The following is a 21,479-nucleotide window of genomic DNA, read 5'->3' on the forward strand; positions in this document are numbered from 1 at the left end:
GCATTAAAATTAAAAGTAACAAAACCCAATCGGAATACTCGGTCAATTGCTCATGTTTCCTGACATAGTATAATGCGATGGTGGTCTATAAAGGTTTCTCCCAACTCCACCTGGCAAGATGGATCACCCCGGTCTCAGCTTTGACGACGATATGGTAGCAGAGATCTTGAGGGCACCCGCCCTATTAGCAGAAGATGGCAATGTACCATCCGGTAGCGGGAACGACGATTGGAGATCATTGCAGACACTCAGAAAGTTACAGATCAAAACTGCCTTACATGGAACCATCATGACTGAGTACCTAAGAGCTAATATCGCTCCCAACGGACTATTGATCACTTTAGCACCGAGGATTTTCTTAGAAGACCTGACCTTCCGTCGGGAATGGTCAAGGATCTCGTGGAAATGTACGCGAGATTGGTTGGTACTCATCATTAACACGGCTAAACGGTTGTCAGATGATCTTTTGATACAGATCACACTCTCCGAGAATAGACTCAAAACTGGCATTTCTGTGACAGCATTTAAGTCAAGATTGACAGAAATTAATCAAGAAATGCAAGATCATAAAGAGTATCTAACTAAACAAAAGATCACTCAACTTCAAAAAGATGTAAGAAGGTTTGACAAAGAAAAAGTCTACCCGTACACTAAAGACGATTATGTATTCCCCAACCATGACACCACATCAGAGGATACCAGCAGTAACAACTCGGGAAGATCGGACTCCACTGGCAGCGAATCCAACTTTGGTAATAGACAGCAGAGATCCAGAGGAGGATACCGATACCAACCTATGCCACCACCCTTGTTCCAAGGTTTCCCTCCACATCCTTTTCACACACCAGTCTATCAGGGACCGTGGATGGGTCCCCAACCAATGTGGAACGGACCACCAGCACAGAATCCCCTGCCTAATTATCAATCATTCCCGAACCCCCCTTTTCTCAACAGAGGGAGGGGCAGAGGAAGAGGCAAAAGAAGAGGAGGGATCAAGAACGTGCACTGGCAGGAACCGGAACAGATGGTCCTGCGGAGCAAGACCACAAGACCCTAGTGGTCAATCTGTCATCAAGACCTCTGACCACAGGAGAGAATAAACTTCTAGAGAGAGGCCTGGGATTTGTCCCGACACCGAAGGTTGATGACTTCAAACTACATCAAGAATTACATCAGTTCTTCCGGAAAGTACGACTAAGAGCTTTTTTCCATGACAGACCTCCCAATCCACCGGAAGGGAGTGGACTGAAGAACAGATCCCGATTCACTCCAACTGCAGCAATGACTCCTAACGAGATTCTGACGTTCGAGCAGGCAATCCTCAAAGATGTTGACAATATCACAACCAACCGCCCCTTTGACAATCTCTCTAAGGAGGAAAGATCCATGCTCAAAGATCTGGCGGAAGACGACTCCATTATTATCAAACCGGCCGATAAAGGCGGTGCAATTGTCATACAAGACAGAGATGCATATGATGAAGAATGTCTACGACAACTATCCAATGTAAGATACTACGAACCTACCGGAGAAGACCCTACCTCACGACTTGCTGCAGCCATACGCTGTCTAACGTATGAAGCTGAAACAGAAGGTTGGATAACGAAGGACGAAGCTGTGTTCCTCAGAAATGATGACCCGCGGATGCCATATTTTTATTGCCTACCCAAAATTCATAAGGGCATTAACCCTCCACCTGGACGCCCTATAGTGTCAGGCATCAACTCACTACTCGAACCACAGAGCAAATTTTGTGATGTTTTCTTACGGCCAATGGTCACTAAGACTCCAACATATCTAAGGGACACCACAGAAGTACTAAATTTAATAGAACAATTTGAGGAACCAGAATCGATCAAACTGCTTGTCACCGTAGATGTAGAGGCACTTTATACCAATATTCCCCAAGATGCTACCTTGACGGTTTTGGAAAGTGCCCTACGCCAGCTCAACCCCTGGCCATCCTCTACTCCAATCAGTTTCATCTGTGATTGTGCCTCACTTGCATTGAAAGAAAACTTCTTTGCATTTCAAAACAAGATCTATCACCAAGTGCAAGGCACTTGTATGGGCAGCACATTTGCGCCTAGCCTGGCATGTCTTTACATGGCCAGGTTCGAAGAAGAACATATCCTCACTGACACCAATCCGTTTACCGGCAACATCCTTTTATGGCGCCGGTATATAGATGATATTATCATCTTTTGGAAAGGGGATGAGGATGCCTGTCGCTCTTTCTTCACATGGATCAACACAATCAACCCCTTTCTGAAATTTGTTGGATCACTGTCACCGGATTCCATCCCTTTCCTGGATCTTCTGATATCACTGGAAGAGGGTACTCTAAAAACTACCAATTACAAAAAACCTACAGATAGGAACAGCTTGCTCCTATTTTCAAGTCACCATCCTAAAGCACTCAGGAAGAACCTACCTGTAGGCCAGTTCCTCCGCCTACGGAGAAATTGCAACACCAGAATAGAATTCGAGAAAGAAGCCGAAACTCTATCTACCAACCTGATCAGAAGGAATTACCCATCCAACATCATAAGACAGGCTCGCAAGAGAGCAAGAAACAACCACAGAGGAGCTCTACTTGAAGTAAAAGAGAAGAAGGAAACTGACAAACTAACCTGTGTGACATCAATCACCTCCTACTCCAATAAAATTCAAAAAATTGTCAAAAAACACTGGAAGATATTAGAAACAGGCAATGTATCACCAGGACCAATACCACTGTTCGCATTCAAAAGGACTGAAAATCTGAGGGACATTTTGGTACATACACGTCCAAAAAACAAAAAAACCAATCCGCAACCAACCCTCTGGACACTACCTCCCGTGTTGGGCCATCACCCATGCGGCACATGTACAGTCTGTCCTCAGACGACGGCAACCAAAGAACTGGAACTTGGACTTTCGAGACCATGGCGTCAAAATCGCCACACTAATTGCAATACCAAGAACTGCGTATACTTGATCACGTGTCCCTGTGGTTCACATTACATAGGTATGACAGCTCGACCAATAAAGATACGCATAGGAGAACATAAAAGTACGATCCGTTGCAAACGGTCAGCAACAAGACTACAGGCTCACTTTCTGGAGAAAAATCATCCCCCAGACAGCCTAAAGTGGACCATTATAGAATCTAACCCTCAATGGTCCATAACTACTTTGTTTGAACGTGAACAACGATGGGTCTTCAGACTTAAAAGTGACAGTGGTGGTCTCAACGATAACATACCCTGGGTCGATCTCACTAGGTGAACCCCTAAGTGGGAGCATCACACACATCATCTGTCTTAGACACAACATATATGACATAATATGTTCCCTGAGACTACTACTACTATAACCATACAATATACACAATAAAAAATATTACCCCCTCACATAACGGTTCCACTCCACCATCTCCTTTTGTGTACTACTCCACTACTAAGACTAGACACTTACAAAACTTCCAGGAGATATTGACCACATATCTCCAATTTTCATTACAGTCAATAGATCTCTATGTCTCCTGCTACACATATATATATATATATATATATATATATATATATATATATATATATATATATATATATATATATATGAGAGATATCTTTACCACTTTGTCTAAATGTCTGGCTCTAATACTAGCTCATAAACAGGACTTTGATACAACTTGCTGCCCCGATATTGCCATCCCCGTCACATTGGCTATCTCACTATCCGATCCCTGTCCATTATGGCTGCCCCTTAAGAACGCCAGAGAACAGTATCGCCACGTAGTTCCAGCACATGTCATGTGCACTCCCCTGCTCCAATACCGTAGGGCGCTTATATTTGGATACTGCTGCCCCGAGTTACTGCCGGAATCTCACTTTCTGATCCCGTTCCAACATGGCCGCACTAATAGAACGCCAGACGACTACTTCGTCACCACGTTCCTACGCATGTTACGTGCACCCCCCTGCTCCAATCACGTAGGACGTGTATATTATGGATACCGCTGCCCCGAGTTGCCGTCCAGCAGCCGAAGCTACCGGGTAGGTGTTCCGGAACACAGAAGAAGAGCACGCACTGCCTTCACTGCTATTTGGCTAAGCTGACGAGGCCTGACCTGGAACTAGGGAGGGTAGGCACAGCGTTGTTGTGTTTTACGGCATACTCACCCTCATAGTACATGTGGCTTTAAGAGCACAGCAGATTACTTTTGATCACACTCATGAGTCATGATTAATGATATTTGGACACCTCTCCCGTATGCACACTAGTCACACCATAGACCCGCGATGTCACTTTTTAGTGAGCATTCTTGCCACCTAGTCTAGCCGTACACAGGGACCACTTGACCACTACTTATTTTAGTTTTAAGCATTCCAGGGACACCTTGCCCCTCTCCATCCACTTGCATGCTTGTGTCTAGCTAGGTTCCCCACCGAGGCACTTTCCGACACACCAGCATGCAGAGATATACTATCCACATGACTTTAGACTGTTATTAACGGCCTTGGACTGTGTTCTCTTTCCCTTCTCTCCCCCTATGTGTGCTTTTTGTCTCCTCTATAGGCCGTAACAAGGGACACGCTAGACGACGTGTCTCTTATCTCTTGTTTTGCAACTACCTTTCCTATAATTAGGACTCATGGGTTTATAGGGTGTCTCTTTCCCGACTCCCATTTGACATACCTTACTCTTTTGGTCCTGATGAAGCGCCCCCAGATCCACTAGGGACTATCTATGGCGCGAAACATGTCGACCCCTTGACACACTCACTTTATTCACTACACGGGTGAGAGAAGAGGGATTGTATTTTTTCATTTTCCCCTCTCACACAGGCAACTGAGATTGCTTCTCCATCCCCGTGATATATTTTATCCGGACCCCGAGGACACCCTTAATAAATTGCAAGTGTCCTTGGGCTCTTTTTAGAACTCAATCACCACACCACTTACACTTAGCCCCACACACCCCCATGCACAAATGCGGCAAACTCCTTGAAGATCTCCGACAAAGAGCCCCGTCAAACGGGCCCGTGAGGGACTGCAGCGCCACCCCCACGAGGAGCACCAGCCCGATGATGATGCTATACACCTGTTTGGGTGTGTGAGGGAACTTACAGATCCACATAGGAGTACCTTCACTCTTTCTCGGCACACTCTAACCATCTTGGAGACACTGCACATTCTTCAAAAGCCTAACTGGCTTTCTGAATCTCTCTTACTTTATTCTTTAGGAACTGTTACCATCATACTGCTGTTGGTCTATAAAGGTACCCCACTCTGGGTCAGCAAATTTTGATCTGATCCCGATGACGTTCCAGGACAACAACCTTATGGAATGGTCCTGGGTCGGCTCATTCTCGACCTTCTCTGGCAATAAGCCAGAATTCGGGAATCGCTGGACTGATGAAATTTTTTGTAAATTCAAGGATCGACAAGGGGTTTACTCGCCTGTTCTACTGCAGTCCACGGGAGCAGCTGGATCCCCCCAATGTAGTCTGGAATAGCCATAGTCCCTACCACAATATCATTCTGCCAGTCATTCTCAGATAGATCGCTTAAAGGCTCTGGGGGATAAAGGTTTGAGGCATGCCCACTTAGAATTGTAAAGGTATTCCGACCTACCTGTTCCTTTAATTCGTTGGAGGGATTTAAATTCAGTCTTGTCTGTAACCTCAAAGTAGGCCTATACTTCAGCTCAAGGGAGATTAATACTTCCCCAAAAGCACGGTTCCTCAGTTTCAACCCAACTGAATCTTTTTGTAAATCAGCAGTGTACCAAAACGTGTAGCATGTAGAATATTGTCCCCAATACTAGATCTACAACCTCTAGTGTGTCTCAGCCAGTGAACGACTTTGTTCATGAGTGAATCTTGCGTCTTCCTAGCACCAAGTGGGATTTTTTTTGGAGGATCTGTCTGCCTTAGTTGGTTGTTTTGGTGTGGTCACTGCTGCATGTGCGAGTTAGGCCTCAAAGCAGCCATTGGTCCCATCACGCTCACACTAGTACACAACCCTGTAGTTCTTATCTGGTTGTTAGTACTTGCGTGAGCTACATTATCTCTGTGATCATGTGTTCCTTGATCGGTACTTTGTATAAGATGTGCAGGGGCGACTTTTTCTTTATTAAATATCAGTGTGTTATTTACATTTGTTACCAGGGCTCAGAGATTATCCAATTTTTCTTTCAAAGTTTTGACCAGTCTACTCATACATTCAGGTAATGTCACAATCTCTCCTTTTAAAGCATTTAATTGAACAGTAGTATCATCTGTGCGGCCTAGGATAACTCAGTGCATGCGGGTTCTTCAATTATAGATCCCAAAATTTCAAACCAATTAGAGTGTTACATATCAGATAATAAAGGAGTATAGGATGGCAACTGTTGAGTTGGGGGATCACGAGGTTATGTAGCTTGTGTAGATACCATAGAAAGAGTGCTGCTAATATGGTTTGCCTTTGTGGTAACTCTTGCAGTGCATCCCTCCTTTGGTTTATTGAGATAAGACTGAATGCCCTTCTGTGCGTTCCCTTTCCTTTCTGTACTCTGTGGTCCTTCTTTCCTGTAAGTGATAAAAATCCTTTGACTTCCTCCATCAGCTCATCAATCTTTTTTAGGGTGCAGTTCTCTGCTGAACGTCTGGGGAGTTTTCTAGCACCTCCTGCCTCAGATAACTTGTCCGTCGCTTTCCTTTTCACCATGATTGTGGTAATCACCTAATTTTTATACAGACAAAGCCTAACAGCTATTCCAAACACAAAGCTTTTCTGATTCTAGCCGCCGACTAGTTTTGGTGATAGAATAAGCGGAGGCCCAGGAGTTTTAGAACACAATTCACCAATAATTTCAAACAACCATAGTTTAGCAGGTTGATTGAACCCACAGCCCTACGGGGGGGGCGTTACAAGTCTTTTTACGCAAGGGTTCCAAACCTCAGCCCAACGTCAATAAGGCAAGAATACTTTTGTCTTTAATCTTAATAAATATTTGAAATAGATACATTCTTACCAGTCTCTGCAATGTTTGAAAATAGGGCCAAGGCTCTTTCTGACGCGGATGGGCACGTCCCTCGCTGTGGGACTAGCTGTAGCGCTATATACAGTGCTTTAAATGGGGGTGTGGCAAGAAGGCGGGGGTAAGAGGCGGGACAATGGGAGGGGCTAATAACACTTTAAAGGGCGCAATCATTTTTTGGGGTGCGAATAATGACAAATTGCTTCAATCTGTAATCTCTCACTCTCTCACTCTCTCACTCTCTCTCACACACATATCCCTGGAGGTATTTTGGTGCTTTCTGAAAGATGTTCATTACCCAAGTCAATGTTACTCATTTTATCGTCCTCAGAAGGATGAAAGGCTGAGTTAACCTCCTATGCTTTAAAGCTGAGACCAAGAGGTCAAACACACATTTTTTTTTTTAAGTGGATGCATTAGGCCACTGAGTAACCATAACACTAACCCCCACCCTACTCCTTGAACATCTACCAAGTACCAGCTAAACCTGGTGCAGGCCTGCTTTCATTGCTCTGCCTTGCTTCTAACAGTGCTGCTCTAATAGCCACAGTTGCCCATTCGGGTGTTGGAGGCGGGTAGAGGAGAATCAGTGTAGCTATGAAGCACATTTAACCTAACTTGTTTGACCTTGACTATCTCTGCCTGCATCAGTGTTTTTCCAGAGACCCGACACGAGAAGCACCACTGTGAAGAGTCTGCTGCCTGCACAGCTCTAACAGTGTGAGGGAGAGGCAAGGGCCTACGGCACATGACCGACCCACAAAAGAGTTTGCTGTAGGCTAAACATTCCATGTTTAGGGCCACCAGTATCACCGTCTTTAGTATGCTTTATCTTTCTGGTTATGGACTAACAGAATGCTATACAGCACTGCCCTTGACGTACGGCTCCAGATCATCAGCAGCACTAGGCTTCACCCTACTCGACGAAGAACTGACATCAAAAAGATGTTAAATAAACAGGCAAGCATTTATTTAAAGGTTAAGTAACGTTAAAGAAATAAAGTAACTAGGGTGTCTTACACCTCTTAACTTTACCGACACTCATTTTTAAACACATCTTGCAGCAAGAGTGTAAACAATATATAAAGTCTCACCTCAATATAAAAAGTGTTATTTTATCAACATGCAGAACCAATTATCCTTATTACATTAGATTATAACAGTGCGTTTTGATAAGCATTTTTTCGTTTAAAGTGATAGGTTTCAAACGTGAATTTAAAAACATGAATTCTTCCCTCCACCCTGACAACAATGCCAATATTGAACTTATGTTCATCCTCTTGAGCAGCCTGGGTTCCTATTATACATGATCACCATAATTTATCAATCAAACACAGGGGAGGATTTTGTAAAGCGCATATCCTTAAGTAATATTGCGAGGTTCTCCTATATGTGATAATGAAGTAAAAGGAGGGAAAGTATAAACAATTGCGTAGGATCACACAATTTGTTAAAGTGGGAAAGCCTGGATTAAGCCCAGATTTTCTGATTTCTGGTCAACTGCACAATGTGAAACCAGAAAACCTGGGATTAAGCCTGGCTTCCCCACTTTACCAAATTGTGTTATCCTAGGCAAACAAAAATGTTGGTGAGAACCCATGATATTCGCTAATCCGCTTGTTAGGTACAAATCTAAACACAACTTCTGGTGTTAATTGTAGATTTGTATAAAGGACAACAGCCAGAAAAATGTCAAAATACTGAAGACCAAACAGTGTATAGCACTCCAGGTGCCATCAAAAAGGAAAACTCCACATCTGTGATTTTTTAAAGGCCTGCTAGCCCAGATACCAGTTGCTGCTGCCCAAACATTTTAATTGTACTAACTAACTGGCCTAAATAAATGCCATAGAACCGCACCAAATATAAAGTATCATTGGGTTGGAGGGAGAGGGGGGGTCAACCCAAACAAACCCATCTGAAGATCCGCCCTTAGAGAGAGGAGCCGGGCCAGCAGCGAGGACCGGAGTGAAACACAGCAGGAGAGGCAGAAACAGCAGGAAATTAATTTATTAGATTCCTTTCATTTTGTTCCTGCCTCTGCTGGAACGCAGCATTTTATAGGCCCCTTGGAGAGATGTAATGCAGGGCACCGGTGTGAAGCGCTGCAGCCGCCCCTGCATTACACAAGCACAATAACAAATTAGTGTGCTTGTGTAATGCAGGGACGGCTGCTGCACTTCACCCCGGTGCCCTGCATTACATCTCTCCAAGGGGCCCATCCAATCTTGCATTCCAGCAGAGGCAGGAACAATACAAAAGGCGCGAAGAGTTGATGAAGAGGGTTCCTCGCTAGGTCTGACTGGCGATGGCAAATCCATTCACGATAGTGCTCTTCTTCTGTGCTGGAAAGTGGTGATCTTGTGGCTCTGCTTTCCGTTGTGCGCTGGGAAACCGAAACGGGAAAACCAGCCTAAACTGGCCTTTTCAAAGGGCTTCCTAATCTTCCAGGCGAACAACTACCTGGCGGGTGACGTCAGATGTTTCTTGGCTGTGCCACGTCACTACCGGTGTGAAATGGCCATCGTGTCAGCGTGTGTTACAATGTAAAAATGAGACGCATGCTCACTAGACCTGAAACGCCGACCTGCTTGAATGAGTACCGGTACTCTCCTTTGTAAGGAAAAAGTGCCGGTACTCTTGGAGGGGAAAAAAAGAAGTGCCGGTACTCAGTACCGGTGAGTACCGGCCCATTTAAAGCACTGGCTATATAGCGCCTTAGCAGGTATCGGCAGTGGCTCATTGCAGGGAGCGCCTCCTGGGGCCCCGAGGATTCTGGACAAAGAAGTTTCCCATTACATTAGTGCAGATGGTCACGCACTGCCGGACTAGCCGCTGCCCTATAAAGTACTTCAGCAGGGATCAGCTGTGGCTCGCTACAGGGACCGCCTCCTGGGAACCTGAGGATTATGGGCAAGGAAGTCATCCACTAGATCAGTACAGTTGGTCACGCAATGCCGAATTAGCTGCCGCACTATATATGGCTGCATCACTTTAAGTTTTGCACTTATATAAATGGTCAATCTATGGACTTCATGACTACAATATCGAATATTTTCATCATAATTCAATTTCACTATAGATATTCTCATTACATCTGAGAAGGAGTCTACCGATAAAGTAAATCAGTGGGAACTAGGTTCTAAACAGATTATGTAATGCTAAGAAGAAAGTTTTAAGCAACGTACGCTTGGTTATTATCCAATCAAAATTGTTCTCTAATTTACATACAGAAAGAGTTAGGTACTGCTTTGTGAATTATTGCCCAATAGCATTATGGTTCTATACACGAACAGCAAGCTGCAACACTCAGCTATAAGTGAAAGGCTTGAAATATAAAACTTTTACATACACACATTAAAGTTTTAAAAATTCTTCCCTTGAATCGGTTAAGAAAAGCATGGCTCTTAAAAGTACTTTACTCAATGCCATATGAAATTGTTGATGAGATCTTCTTAATGTATACACCCAAAGGATGTTTGAGCTGAGTTTTACCAAAATGATACACCAAAATGATGGCAAAGCTGAGAAACCTTTAACTGAGAAGTACTGGATAAGGGATTCAAATTCTGCAATTTGTTAAACCACGGTTTAAAGAAGAGAACATTAGCTACAATTTCTCTATTCTCATATATCCCCCCCGCCACAATTGACCCCCCACTGTATGACATCCATCTTCCCAAGGCTTACTCCTCCACCAACACCACTACCACTATGCCTAGCACTCCACACCCGAGCATCTCCTCTCCCCCAGCCTATGAATGTCACAGATATTTCCACGCCTACCAACCACACAACTCAACATCTCCACTACAAACTCGGCCACAATCTCCCCCTACACCTGTACATCCGATCAGCCAGCGTTCCTACAGTCCCCCTCCCCCCTCACATCGAACCTCACCACCTCTCCCCCTACAGCGCACAGCATTACCCCTTTACACTCCCCCCTCTTCTTCCCCCCTTTCAATAAATCACCACACAGAAAAACAGCCATTCAACGGACCACTTCACTTATCGCCCCTGGAACCCAGATTAGTAACCCACCCTCACCTACCCACAGACTGGGCGTTGAATACGTCTACTCTTGACTCCTGACCCTAGACTCGAGGAGATATGACTATCTCTACAACAAATCAAAAGTAGACATCCAAACTTTTCATGACCTGATCCTGAGACAACCAAAACCACACACAAAATTCTTCCAACAATCACACGCTAGCTCCACGAGACAGAAAACCCCTAGATGGAAAACAGTACCTGACCCCAATGCCTTATCACGCCCGCGCAGAAGAAAAAAAACCACTATCACCGCAATAACTAACCTCTTTACTGCATTCCTAAAAGCCCCCAACTCCACCCCCCCTCTATGAGCACACGGACAACACACTGACACTGTCCTCTATCCAACCCATCCCTCCCAATCCGGATAGAGCCACGAGACACATTACCAGAGGTATCGTTGCAAAAAACCTCAAGAGAGTTCTCATCTTACAAGAGCCCAACACTATTCCTACCAAGACCCGGCTAAAATGTATCCTACTAAATTGTAGGTCGGCCGCATGTCATGCCGCCGATATAGCGGAGCTCATACTAACCAACGAACCTGACCACACAATTTTAACGGAAACTTGGCTTAACGATTCATCCTCGCCCATCATAGACAGATAGAACTGATAGGCTTGGAGTTGGTATTGCCTGCATACAACGGAACTACCTCTCTCCGTGAAACGTCTCATCTTCCCGGTTTTCTCCTCCTGTGAATATTTAGGCCTAGAAATCTCTAATAATAAAAACACAATTTGCTCACTTCACTCATTTTACCATCCTCCAGGAAATAACCTTACCTTTATTGAACACATAATGGATATCTTAGCCACAAATGCTGGACACAAAAACACGTAGATATTCCTAGGGGACTTCAACCTCCACTGGAATGACCCTGACGACCCGGAGGTCAACAGCCTCAAAGCTTTCTTGACTGACCTTAACCTATCCCAAATTTGTGACAGCCCCACTCATGAAAAAGGCTCAACCCTAGATCTAGTAATCTCCAAAGCGGACTCCACCCAACTGGAATCGATCCTTTCATGTGACTGGTCTGACCATCACATTATCACTTTCCATATCATTGAATCAGTTAAACTACTCTATGTCCAACCCAAGAGAACGAAAATCTGGAAGAGAAACCTGAAGAACCTCGATCATCTCTCACTGGCAACCGCTAGCCCTATCCCAACGCCCCCACCTGACAGTTTATAGGACGTACACAATCTGACTAATAACTACTTTGAATCTATGAACGTGTTATTAGACAATTTGGCTCCACTACAACTGAAAAGTATCTCCAATAAAGACTCAAACCCATGGTATGACGGTAGGCGGAATGAAGACAGAAGAGCGCTAAGAACAATTGAACGTCAATGGAGATCAGCACCGTCCACTACTCACCTCAAACTACTCAGAAGTACGAGAAACGCCTATTACAGAAAAATCAGACGTTCAAAAATCGAATTCATTAGTAATCAATTGGACCAAGCCAAGAACTGTCCCAAAAGACTCTATGAAATAATCAGAGCGCAATCGAAGAGTGTCTCCCACTCACCTCAAGTTAATCTAGAATCTCTCCCCAATTGCGAGGCATTCGCGTCCTATTTCACAACAAAAACTGAAAACATAAAGATAGACCTACTGAATGACCTATCAGCCCTCACCAACCCTCACATGATGGCCTCAAGGAACCTCATCAGGAACCCATTTAGTTGCTCTGCAAAGCTCGACCTCAAAATCAATGTAGACTGGTCCTCATTCAACCTCTACAGCGAGGAACCAATTCTAAAAACACTCACAGCCTTAAATCCCTCCAATCACTTCACTGACCCACTCTCAGCATCCCTCCTAAAAAAACATCATACCGACGTTAGTACCTCTATGGACCATGATTATACACACCCCTCTGCTACAAGGAACCATCCCAGACATCCTCAAAGATGGTCAGGTTTCTCCCATATTAAAGAAAGCATCTGTTGACCAAGTAGACCTAAATAACTATCGCCCCATATCCAACATCCCTACACTGGCCAAACTATTAGAAAAAATGTGTTCACACGCAACTTACCTACCACATTGATCACTTCAACCTGCTCGATAAATTCCAATCTGGCTTTCGATCAGGGCACAGCACCGAATCTGCCATGACCCACATAATTGACGATGCATTAAAAATACTGGACCAAAGCAAAGCCTGTCTACTAATCCTGCTGGACCTATCCTCCGCCTTCGACATTGTCAAACACGACAATCTATAAGACCTCCTGAAACTTAGAATGGGACAATCAGGAACGGTTCTCAACTGGTTCACTTCCTTCCTTCAAAATAGAACACAAAGATTCAAGACCAATCAATCTCTATCCAAACTCACTCCAGTCACTCTAGGAGTACCACAGGGATCTTCCCTCTCCCCAACACTCTTCAACTTGTTTATAGAACCACTCACTGAGCTTCTCAACTCATCAAAGGTTCAATACCACATGTATGCAGACGACACACAACTCTACATTAAGGTACACTCACTTGAGGACATCAAGTCCCTCAACTCAACGCTCCAAAAAATGCAGAACTGGCTGGCAAATAACCACTTAAAATTAAACACCTTAAAGACAGTATGCCTCCTAATAGCGCCCCCCAGCCAAACAAAATGGAATGGATGAACCACTTAACAGCACTCGAGGGCCAACCGCTCATGATCGATTCTGCCAAATCGCTAGGCATAACTCTGGTCAATAAGCTAAATATGCAGAAACACATCAGCGCAGCAACTAAAGGAGCAAACTTTCCAATGAACACCTTAAGAAGACTGAAGCCCTTCATGCCAGCAAATGACTTTAAACAGGCAGTTCAAACTCTAGTAATCCCCAAAGTGGAATATGGGAGTGTCACTCTCTGCGGCGTCGCTCTCTGCGGCCTTCCCAAATCAACGACAGCCCCACTAAGAGCATCAATCAACACAGCGCCAGACTAATCACATGCTCCAAAAGAAACTGTCACATCTCCCGGACTTACATGCCCTTAACTGGCTACCCTTTGATGCCAGAATCCATTTGAAAATCGCCTGTATGACACACAAGGCATTGCATCAAAAAACACCACGATACCTTGCAGCGCAATTAATACCATCTGGTGGGAACAGAACCAACAGGAGTTCTTTTAACCCTCTACTGAAACCACAACGATTCACCAAGAAGAAAACTTATAACCGCTACTTCTAGGGGATGGCCCCTAGGATATGGAATGCTTTACCCTAAAAAACAAGACAGAATCCTCACGCGCATCCTTTAAAAATGAAGTGAACTCTATTCTCCTAGCCAAATTCACTTGATTTATTAGATGTAGGCTTGTAGATATTTGTTATGTTAGAACAGTTACCATTGTTTGACTATTATAACCAAGAATATTTGTATGTATATTTCAGTTTCTTTTATCTACGTTATTTGTTGTAAAGCGCTCTGATACCTGCAAGGGTCTTGTCCGCGCTATATAAAACCTTCAAAATAAAAATAAAATAAAATATATCAAGCAGAGTCAATTTCTACCTTCCTTAGGACTTACTAAGGACCATAATTTGGGATATTTCTTTATTAATTTAAAACAAAAGTAGGTTGTATATAATTATATTGGATAGTGATACCTCTTTGGAGGTATAGCAGAGTCAAATCCAAGATTAAGTAGATCTTGTAAAGTAATGAATTCTAACTTGTATTGCAGGTGTCTTTTTTGACTGGGTGAGATTTGCATGGTGAGCAGTGTATGGCTGGTTACCAATTATCGTTAGTTTACTTGAACAATGAGCTGGATCTGGTACATGGACAGCATTAATAAGCAGTAAGTGTGCAGTGTGAATTAATAAAAAAGATCTTGACTATGTCATTTGAGAGAGAAGACAGGTAAAAGCAGCCTGAGCGAGTCCACTTGAGGTGCTCTGCGCCCAAAAAACAAGGGGTCTACATACTGCACAGAATCTGGGATCTTTATGCATCTGACAAGACACATAGGCTGGATATGCTGAAGGGAAATCTTACAAGTGGCCAATTGGACACTGTGAATGGCTCTTCTATCATGAGCGTCCGGAGATTTAGGGATGGGTTCCTGAGTCGAACAGACAGACCTACCAGTTCAAAGCAAGCAGCTTGGCACAGCAGACAATTACTCAGATGAGTTGATTTTATTAGCCACTTGGAAAATAGGATATTTTCACGGAGGTTTGAGTGTGTCTATGTCTTCAGTTTGATATATTGCAGTGGTGCAGATTAGCGGCCATGGTATAGCATCAACTATTCAAGGCCGAGGCAAGGAAAAATGAAATACAGTTGTGTGCTTACTCAGTTCACCAACGATAGTATTAAATAGTGCACTGGGCTCATTAATCTATGGAATCACTTGCTGTCCTGTCTCAAGCAAATGCCATTTCAAACATCATCACACTACAGTTGGATACCTTCAACACAAATGCAAATTTACAGCCAAACAACTTTACAACTCCACTGTTACACTTCTAAACGAACACTATAACTGCATATCTGACAGATAATTTTAACACACCACGTTTACACTAAGAACCCAGGCTACTATACTGAAGCGTGCTTACAATAAAGTTACTAGCAGTGTATTTAGAGCATTGCCTTCAGCTGTACATCCTCAATAATGATCACGTCATCTAAGAATTTACTTTGCACAGAGAGAAATCTGTCAAACGGCTCAAGTGTTTCATCCTTGGATGCTCCCTTAATTCCAGTGAGTCTGTGGATGTACCTCATCTTCCAAATTTGAATGTAAGAATCGATGAAAAAACACACCCTGTTTTACAGTGATAAAACAAACCATCTTGTACAACACAAGTTCTGGTTCAATTTGAACGACACACAATAACAGACCAAATATGTGACCTTATTTACAGTCAACCTGAAAGTGCTCGACTTAAACATGCTGCATTTATTCTAATGTGATGATGAGTTGGTCTTGGCCCAATTTGCTCTCCTCGCTCTTGAGAACCACCAGCGGAGGAGACTGCTTCCAAATGTTCCCACAGGGTCTAAGGTATAAGACATGACCTTTGGCCTTGGTGCCATCGCAAGGTGTCCCAGGCTTTCAGCACTGAAAATCCACCAGACACTCACATTTTAAAAATACAGCATGTTAATATTCACAGAATTATATCAAGAACAAGTACAACTCACTACAACAAGCACAATCTAAAGGTAATTTGCTATAATGGATTGGTTTAATCAGAAATGGCAAATTGTCCACTTGCCCCCCCATGCGCTCATTATGATTTAGTTATTCAACCTGCCTAATGTCAAGTTGATTATTAAATTATTATCGTCTTCCACCACTTAAGAATGCATGAAGCACACCAACGCAACCTTAACAGATCAAAACCACAGGTGGTGCTGGTTCACATCAAGTTAAACAATCCTTCATCATTGTGAGCTCCACTCCGTGAGACCCGAGATATTAATTAAAGAAGTGAAGAATCTAAGAATCATTTATGAAGGCATGGGAGGTGTGAAGTGACAACTGATGTAGGTGAAAAAGCAACTACATTAACTGATCCTACTCAGACTCACCCTCCCTGTTCTCCATTCAAAAAAACTGATTTACAGCAACACAAAATACGCTCAACTTGCCAAGAAAACTAAATAGGTTTATAATCTTCAATGGGTTCAGAATAATATGGGGAAAGCTTCAGGATCAAGAAGCAGGATCATATCTATCCTCCGACACCCCCACTCTCTCACCTCACTCATCTACACTATCTAAAAGAATATTCAGAGTTTTCTAAACTGCTACCTTAGCAGAGACACAGCAGTGATTTTCAATAAAACAGAGAAGCATTTGAAAGAACTACAGCGTGGAGTGTGGGATGAATGTAGAGTATAGGGTCTACAGTCTAATGTTCATTGGTCAAAGTTGACAGATGGTAGTGTGTAAGGTGGAATTAAAGTGAAAAGAAAAGGTGAGCTGTAACCTTAAGGAGATCAATCTGAAGCAAGACCAGGCAGCTGGCTAGTCACCAGATTTCGAAATTCTGTGTTGCACCCATGAGGGGTATTGGGGAAAAGGCTCCATCTGCCTAGAGAACTCACTACCACCCTGATCATAACTAAAGATGTTATTGTTCCATCTGATTCAACAACAATAGTTGAAGTGGAAGAAGGAAGATTAAGACCCAAGAAAGATCATATTGCTAAAATCAACCTGGCACTGCCAATCTGGGACCAATCCGGCCATCAGAGATTCATGAAAGAGGTCTTCAGACAAGCTTTCTACCTGATTGATAATGTCCTGGACCACCCCTTTAGCAGCCTGGGCTTCTCCACCCATATCATCTAGAATAATGCTGGTAATGAGTGACAAAATTGGTCTCAGATGATCAGACAGCTGAAGTATCTGCTGGCAAAATAAGGAATTCTAAATCACAGCAATATATTTCTCTGCACTCCTTTTGTTTATTAAAGAGTAGCTACACAGTATTTTCACGACCTAGCCCATGCGCCAATAACCTCTTTTCTTCAAACAGGCAATAAGAATGCTGGAAGATGAAGAGAAGTTCCTTTCAATACAAAATTGTACATTTGTCATGTAGTTTAGTTTTAGAATCGCATTTCTTACTGAGTGCATAATTTCACAAAAGGTTACAAATTAACTAAGCAATTAATTATTTTAGGGCATTGGATACAAATAGAGAAAGTAAAGTCCGGTCAATAAAGTTACAAAAATATATTAATTGAAATGAATGATAGAACAATACCATAATGCCAAAAAAGGTAGCAGATAAAGGTTTCAGAATCAAGAGTAACACAATTGAGCTATTAATATTTGTGAAAACGTGGTTATTTTTCAGATTCTGATTAGGGGCAGAATATTTACCAGTTCTGAAATTAGCAAATGTCTTGACCTACATTAAGTTATGTATAAATGCAACAATGCAGATTGCAAAAGGTGCCACAAAAGATTATTCAGGCAAATTATGATTTAAAAAACAAAAAGACATACCATTATATCCTTCAAGGACAGAGTCAATGATGGGCCTTGCAGTTAAGTTATAGACATCAAGCTGTTTACTGTCTAATCCAAAAACTGTGTCAAATGTAAAAGTCTTTGGTGGGTCGTTGGGTGAGTCCAACTTATGAACAGCAATCGTCCCTCTCATTTCATCCACATGGACAGCGATCTTCGATGACATAGCCTTCTCCCTTTCATTCAAGGGACGGCATCGTACCACAACCTTGACATTATCATTGGATTCAGGCTTCTCATATTTGTTGACCTACAAAGAAACAATACAATTTTAGATACATATAAATGTCATTTTCTCTTGTTCTGCTCTCTAGAGGCCCATACACTAAATTGACATCAACGCAGAACACAATCATCCCACAACCCATAGGGCTAGGAGCAGGTATCATGCAAGTATTAGTAGTATTGTGCTTCCACTCTGCTGATTTCCCAGCATTGACCATTATCACTCCAAGGAAAATCAAACAAGGCTTATGCAACATCAAAGCTTAAGTACGTAACTAGGCATTTTCAAGTTGCAAGCCCAGACATTCTCATTTCTTCTTTGTCAGTTAACGTTGCACTGTGGAAGTACCAAAGAACTGCACTACACAGCTGTCTCCCATGCATACCTTTCCTTTATAAACACAATCATAATGAAGCTCTATAGGCTAATGGTGCTCAAGCCTGAGAGGAAATAAAGTAAGAGTTAAGACACTGCCTCCATGGTCACTGCAGTAGTAAATATTTAAGCACGCAACTGTCTGAAACACGTGGGGTCAACTTAAGGGTACAGACAGCATGTAAATCTTAGTAGTATACCCATATACACTGTATCCTCCTATCAAAATTCACTAAGAGCTGACAACCCGCAGGCACAATTGCTCTCACAGTAATTGTTCTTTAGGTCTGGCATTAGCCAAGCCTTATTAATTTTACTAAAAAGATTTATAGATGACATTTACTTACACAGGCGTTTAACCAGCTCTCTACAACCATTGGTCTCTTATTGTATTTCTACCTACAACAGTATACAGTACGGGCATGGATCAGCAAACTTCAGCTATTGGTCAACCTCACTGAGTGACGGCAGTCTACTCTTTCACAAGGAGCACATTCACATACAAAGTAGTTCATTTTCAGAGACTACTGTGGCAATGTGTGTATTTTAAGACCATAATATATATACATATTTTTTTTTATATTAGCAAGGATCAATAGCTCAACCAACAATAAAGCTGTACATAAAACATTACAAAACAAGTGCAGATAAAGCGAAAAGGCTAGCAGCCAACTACATACCCATTGGCTTTACCAGTGACTGCTGGAGTTACTGCTCCACGCAGCATAAAATCATAAATATTCATTTTTGACACAGATTATATGTCACCCCAAAACAAATGTCAACGTTAGCGAGGAACTTATCAGATGTAAGAAATGGCCTAGTGAAGATGCTGAGTTTATGCATATAGCGTGGCAGTGTCACCTATTCAAATAGTCAGGAAAGAGCAGTTGTCAAGGCTACATGACATGAAACACATACACAAGGACAGCACACCAATGGTCACTCTATGGAGCTATACTGTAGACATATAATAGGCTGACAAGATATTTGTCTCTATGCTGCTTCTATATAAAACTGCGTGAGCAATAATGAGTAATAGACCGCCACAGAATAAAGACTGGGGAACATTTTTAATAGTTGGTGGAGAATTATTCTACACAACACTTTTGGAATCAATTGAGAATCTATGTCCTGGAACGAGGGAACACCCCAAATACGCGCTCCAACAAACTAAATTAGGATTTATAAAGCGCGGCTAATAACCTGATAGAGATTAACTAACTACATTTCCAAATGCACAGTTTTATATGCAAATTCACCGTTTAGCAAGGGATTCAGGCACACCTCAGTCTTCTTAACTATGGGACTACATGACTGCTTATTGGTCACAAACAGACATATTGCACATGAGCTCTCTGTATATGGCTGAAGTTGCTGACTTTTTATTGTGGGCATCTGGGATTCAAACTAGACTGTAAAACTGAGGGGTGAACCAAGTCACTTACGTACCTGAATTTGCACTGCATACTGGGATACCAACAATATTTGCTGAAACTATGTTATGTATGACTAAAATACAGATTTAAAAAAAAGATCAGCAATGAGAGAGAGGGGAGAGCAAAGAGGAGCAAGTGAGAGAGAAATCATGAGCGGGAGGGAAGTGATGGGGAGTTGGGTAGCAGAGTAACAAATATGCTTGAGCCTGTGGGATGGGGGGGGGGGGGGAGGAGTGCATGGGGAGGGAGGGAGGTAGTTATTTGCAAGATAAGCTTCACAAGAGGGAAAGTGTAAGAAAATGTATGTACTACCATGGAGTACTGAAACAAAATAAACAAGCATTGGCATAGCCAAAAGGTCTCGCTTTTGGGACCTTATAAGTATTTAGTTATGCAGCACAATCTCCTTGGTGCAACAACATCAACTGTTGCATGGCTAAGCACTTATAAGGTCCCAAGGGCGAAACCTATTGGCTATGTTAATGCTTGTTACTATTGTTTTTGCCTTCTGTATTTTTTAATATTTAATAAACCTGTATGCTGTCTAAACTTTCTGGATTCAAACTTTCTTAAGACTTATTTACTAAATGATGCTGATTTAGTTGCTGGTAAACTGTTACCTGTAGGGAGACATTGCCTCGTGTATTTTTGAGGTTAACACCATCTCCCATCCAAGGAGGCGCTTCATCTTAGCATATCTGATAAAGAGAGCATCAACCTTCCCTGATTCCACCATAAACTGGCATAATACACTTAAAGGATTCTTCTGTGAACACAAGACTAAACTCACTAAACAAAAAACATAAAAAAATACCATTATGTTGCTCTCGCTCACAGCAGACTGTTCCGATTACAGAAAAACTTAATTACGCTGCGCGTCCATAGAACTTAATTGGGTACGTCCTCTTCCAGCTGTCCCTGAGTACATGCATGGGCATAGAAAAAGGACTTTAAACATGGAGACGCCGTTTTTAGAAGTCACGTAAAACGGAACGTTGCAGCTAAATGGCGGATGGCTTTTACCCCAGTCTTTGATACTTAAAGTGAGATTTAATTGTTTCAACAATCGCACAGGATTTTTGATTGACATTTGAGGATTATTAGCCATGGTTGCGAAACAGACATATGTCGCGGCGACACTCTCACGTAGCACTATGTTGTCAACTGCACTTCATGTGCTCGTACTTTTAAAACCGTAATTTTAATTGAGTAATTTCTACCAAAAAATCCAAGAAAATGCATTTTGTTTAATACAACTCGAGCAAAAAGTGAACGCGAGTGGTGCGCGCGTGTGCACATCGGGCGGCTGCGCACGTGCACGCTCGCTGGAACGCAAGAGCTAGGCCACCAGGCAGCAC

At 42.7% G+C, this 21,479-nt stretch overlaps 1 protein-coding gene across 1 annotated transcript in view; it reads right to left on the reverse strand.

Annotated features, from left to right (window-relative positions):
* Positions 1–21,479, reverse strand: part of KIF3A (kinesin family member 3A) — a 329,541-nt gene that overhangs the window by 289,913 nt on the left and 18,149 nt on the right. Inside the window, exon 2 of the mRNA XM_085643646.1 lies at positions 18,058–18,331. Within this exon, the coding sequence (XP_085499772.1) occupies positions 18,058–18,331 (274 nt within the window). The remainder of the gene's footprint in view (positions 1–18,057; positions 18,332–21,479) is intronic.

The sequence above is a fragment of the Triturus cristatus genome, chromosome 3_1, assembly GCF_964204655.1.
Source record: "Triturus cristatus chromosome 3_1, aTriCri1.1, whole genome shotgun sequence".
Lineage (NCBI taxonomy): Eukaryota > Metazoa > Chordata > Amphibia > Caudata > Salamandridae > Triturus > Triturus cristatus.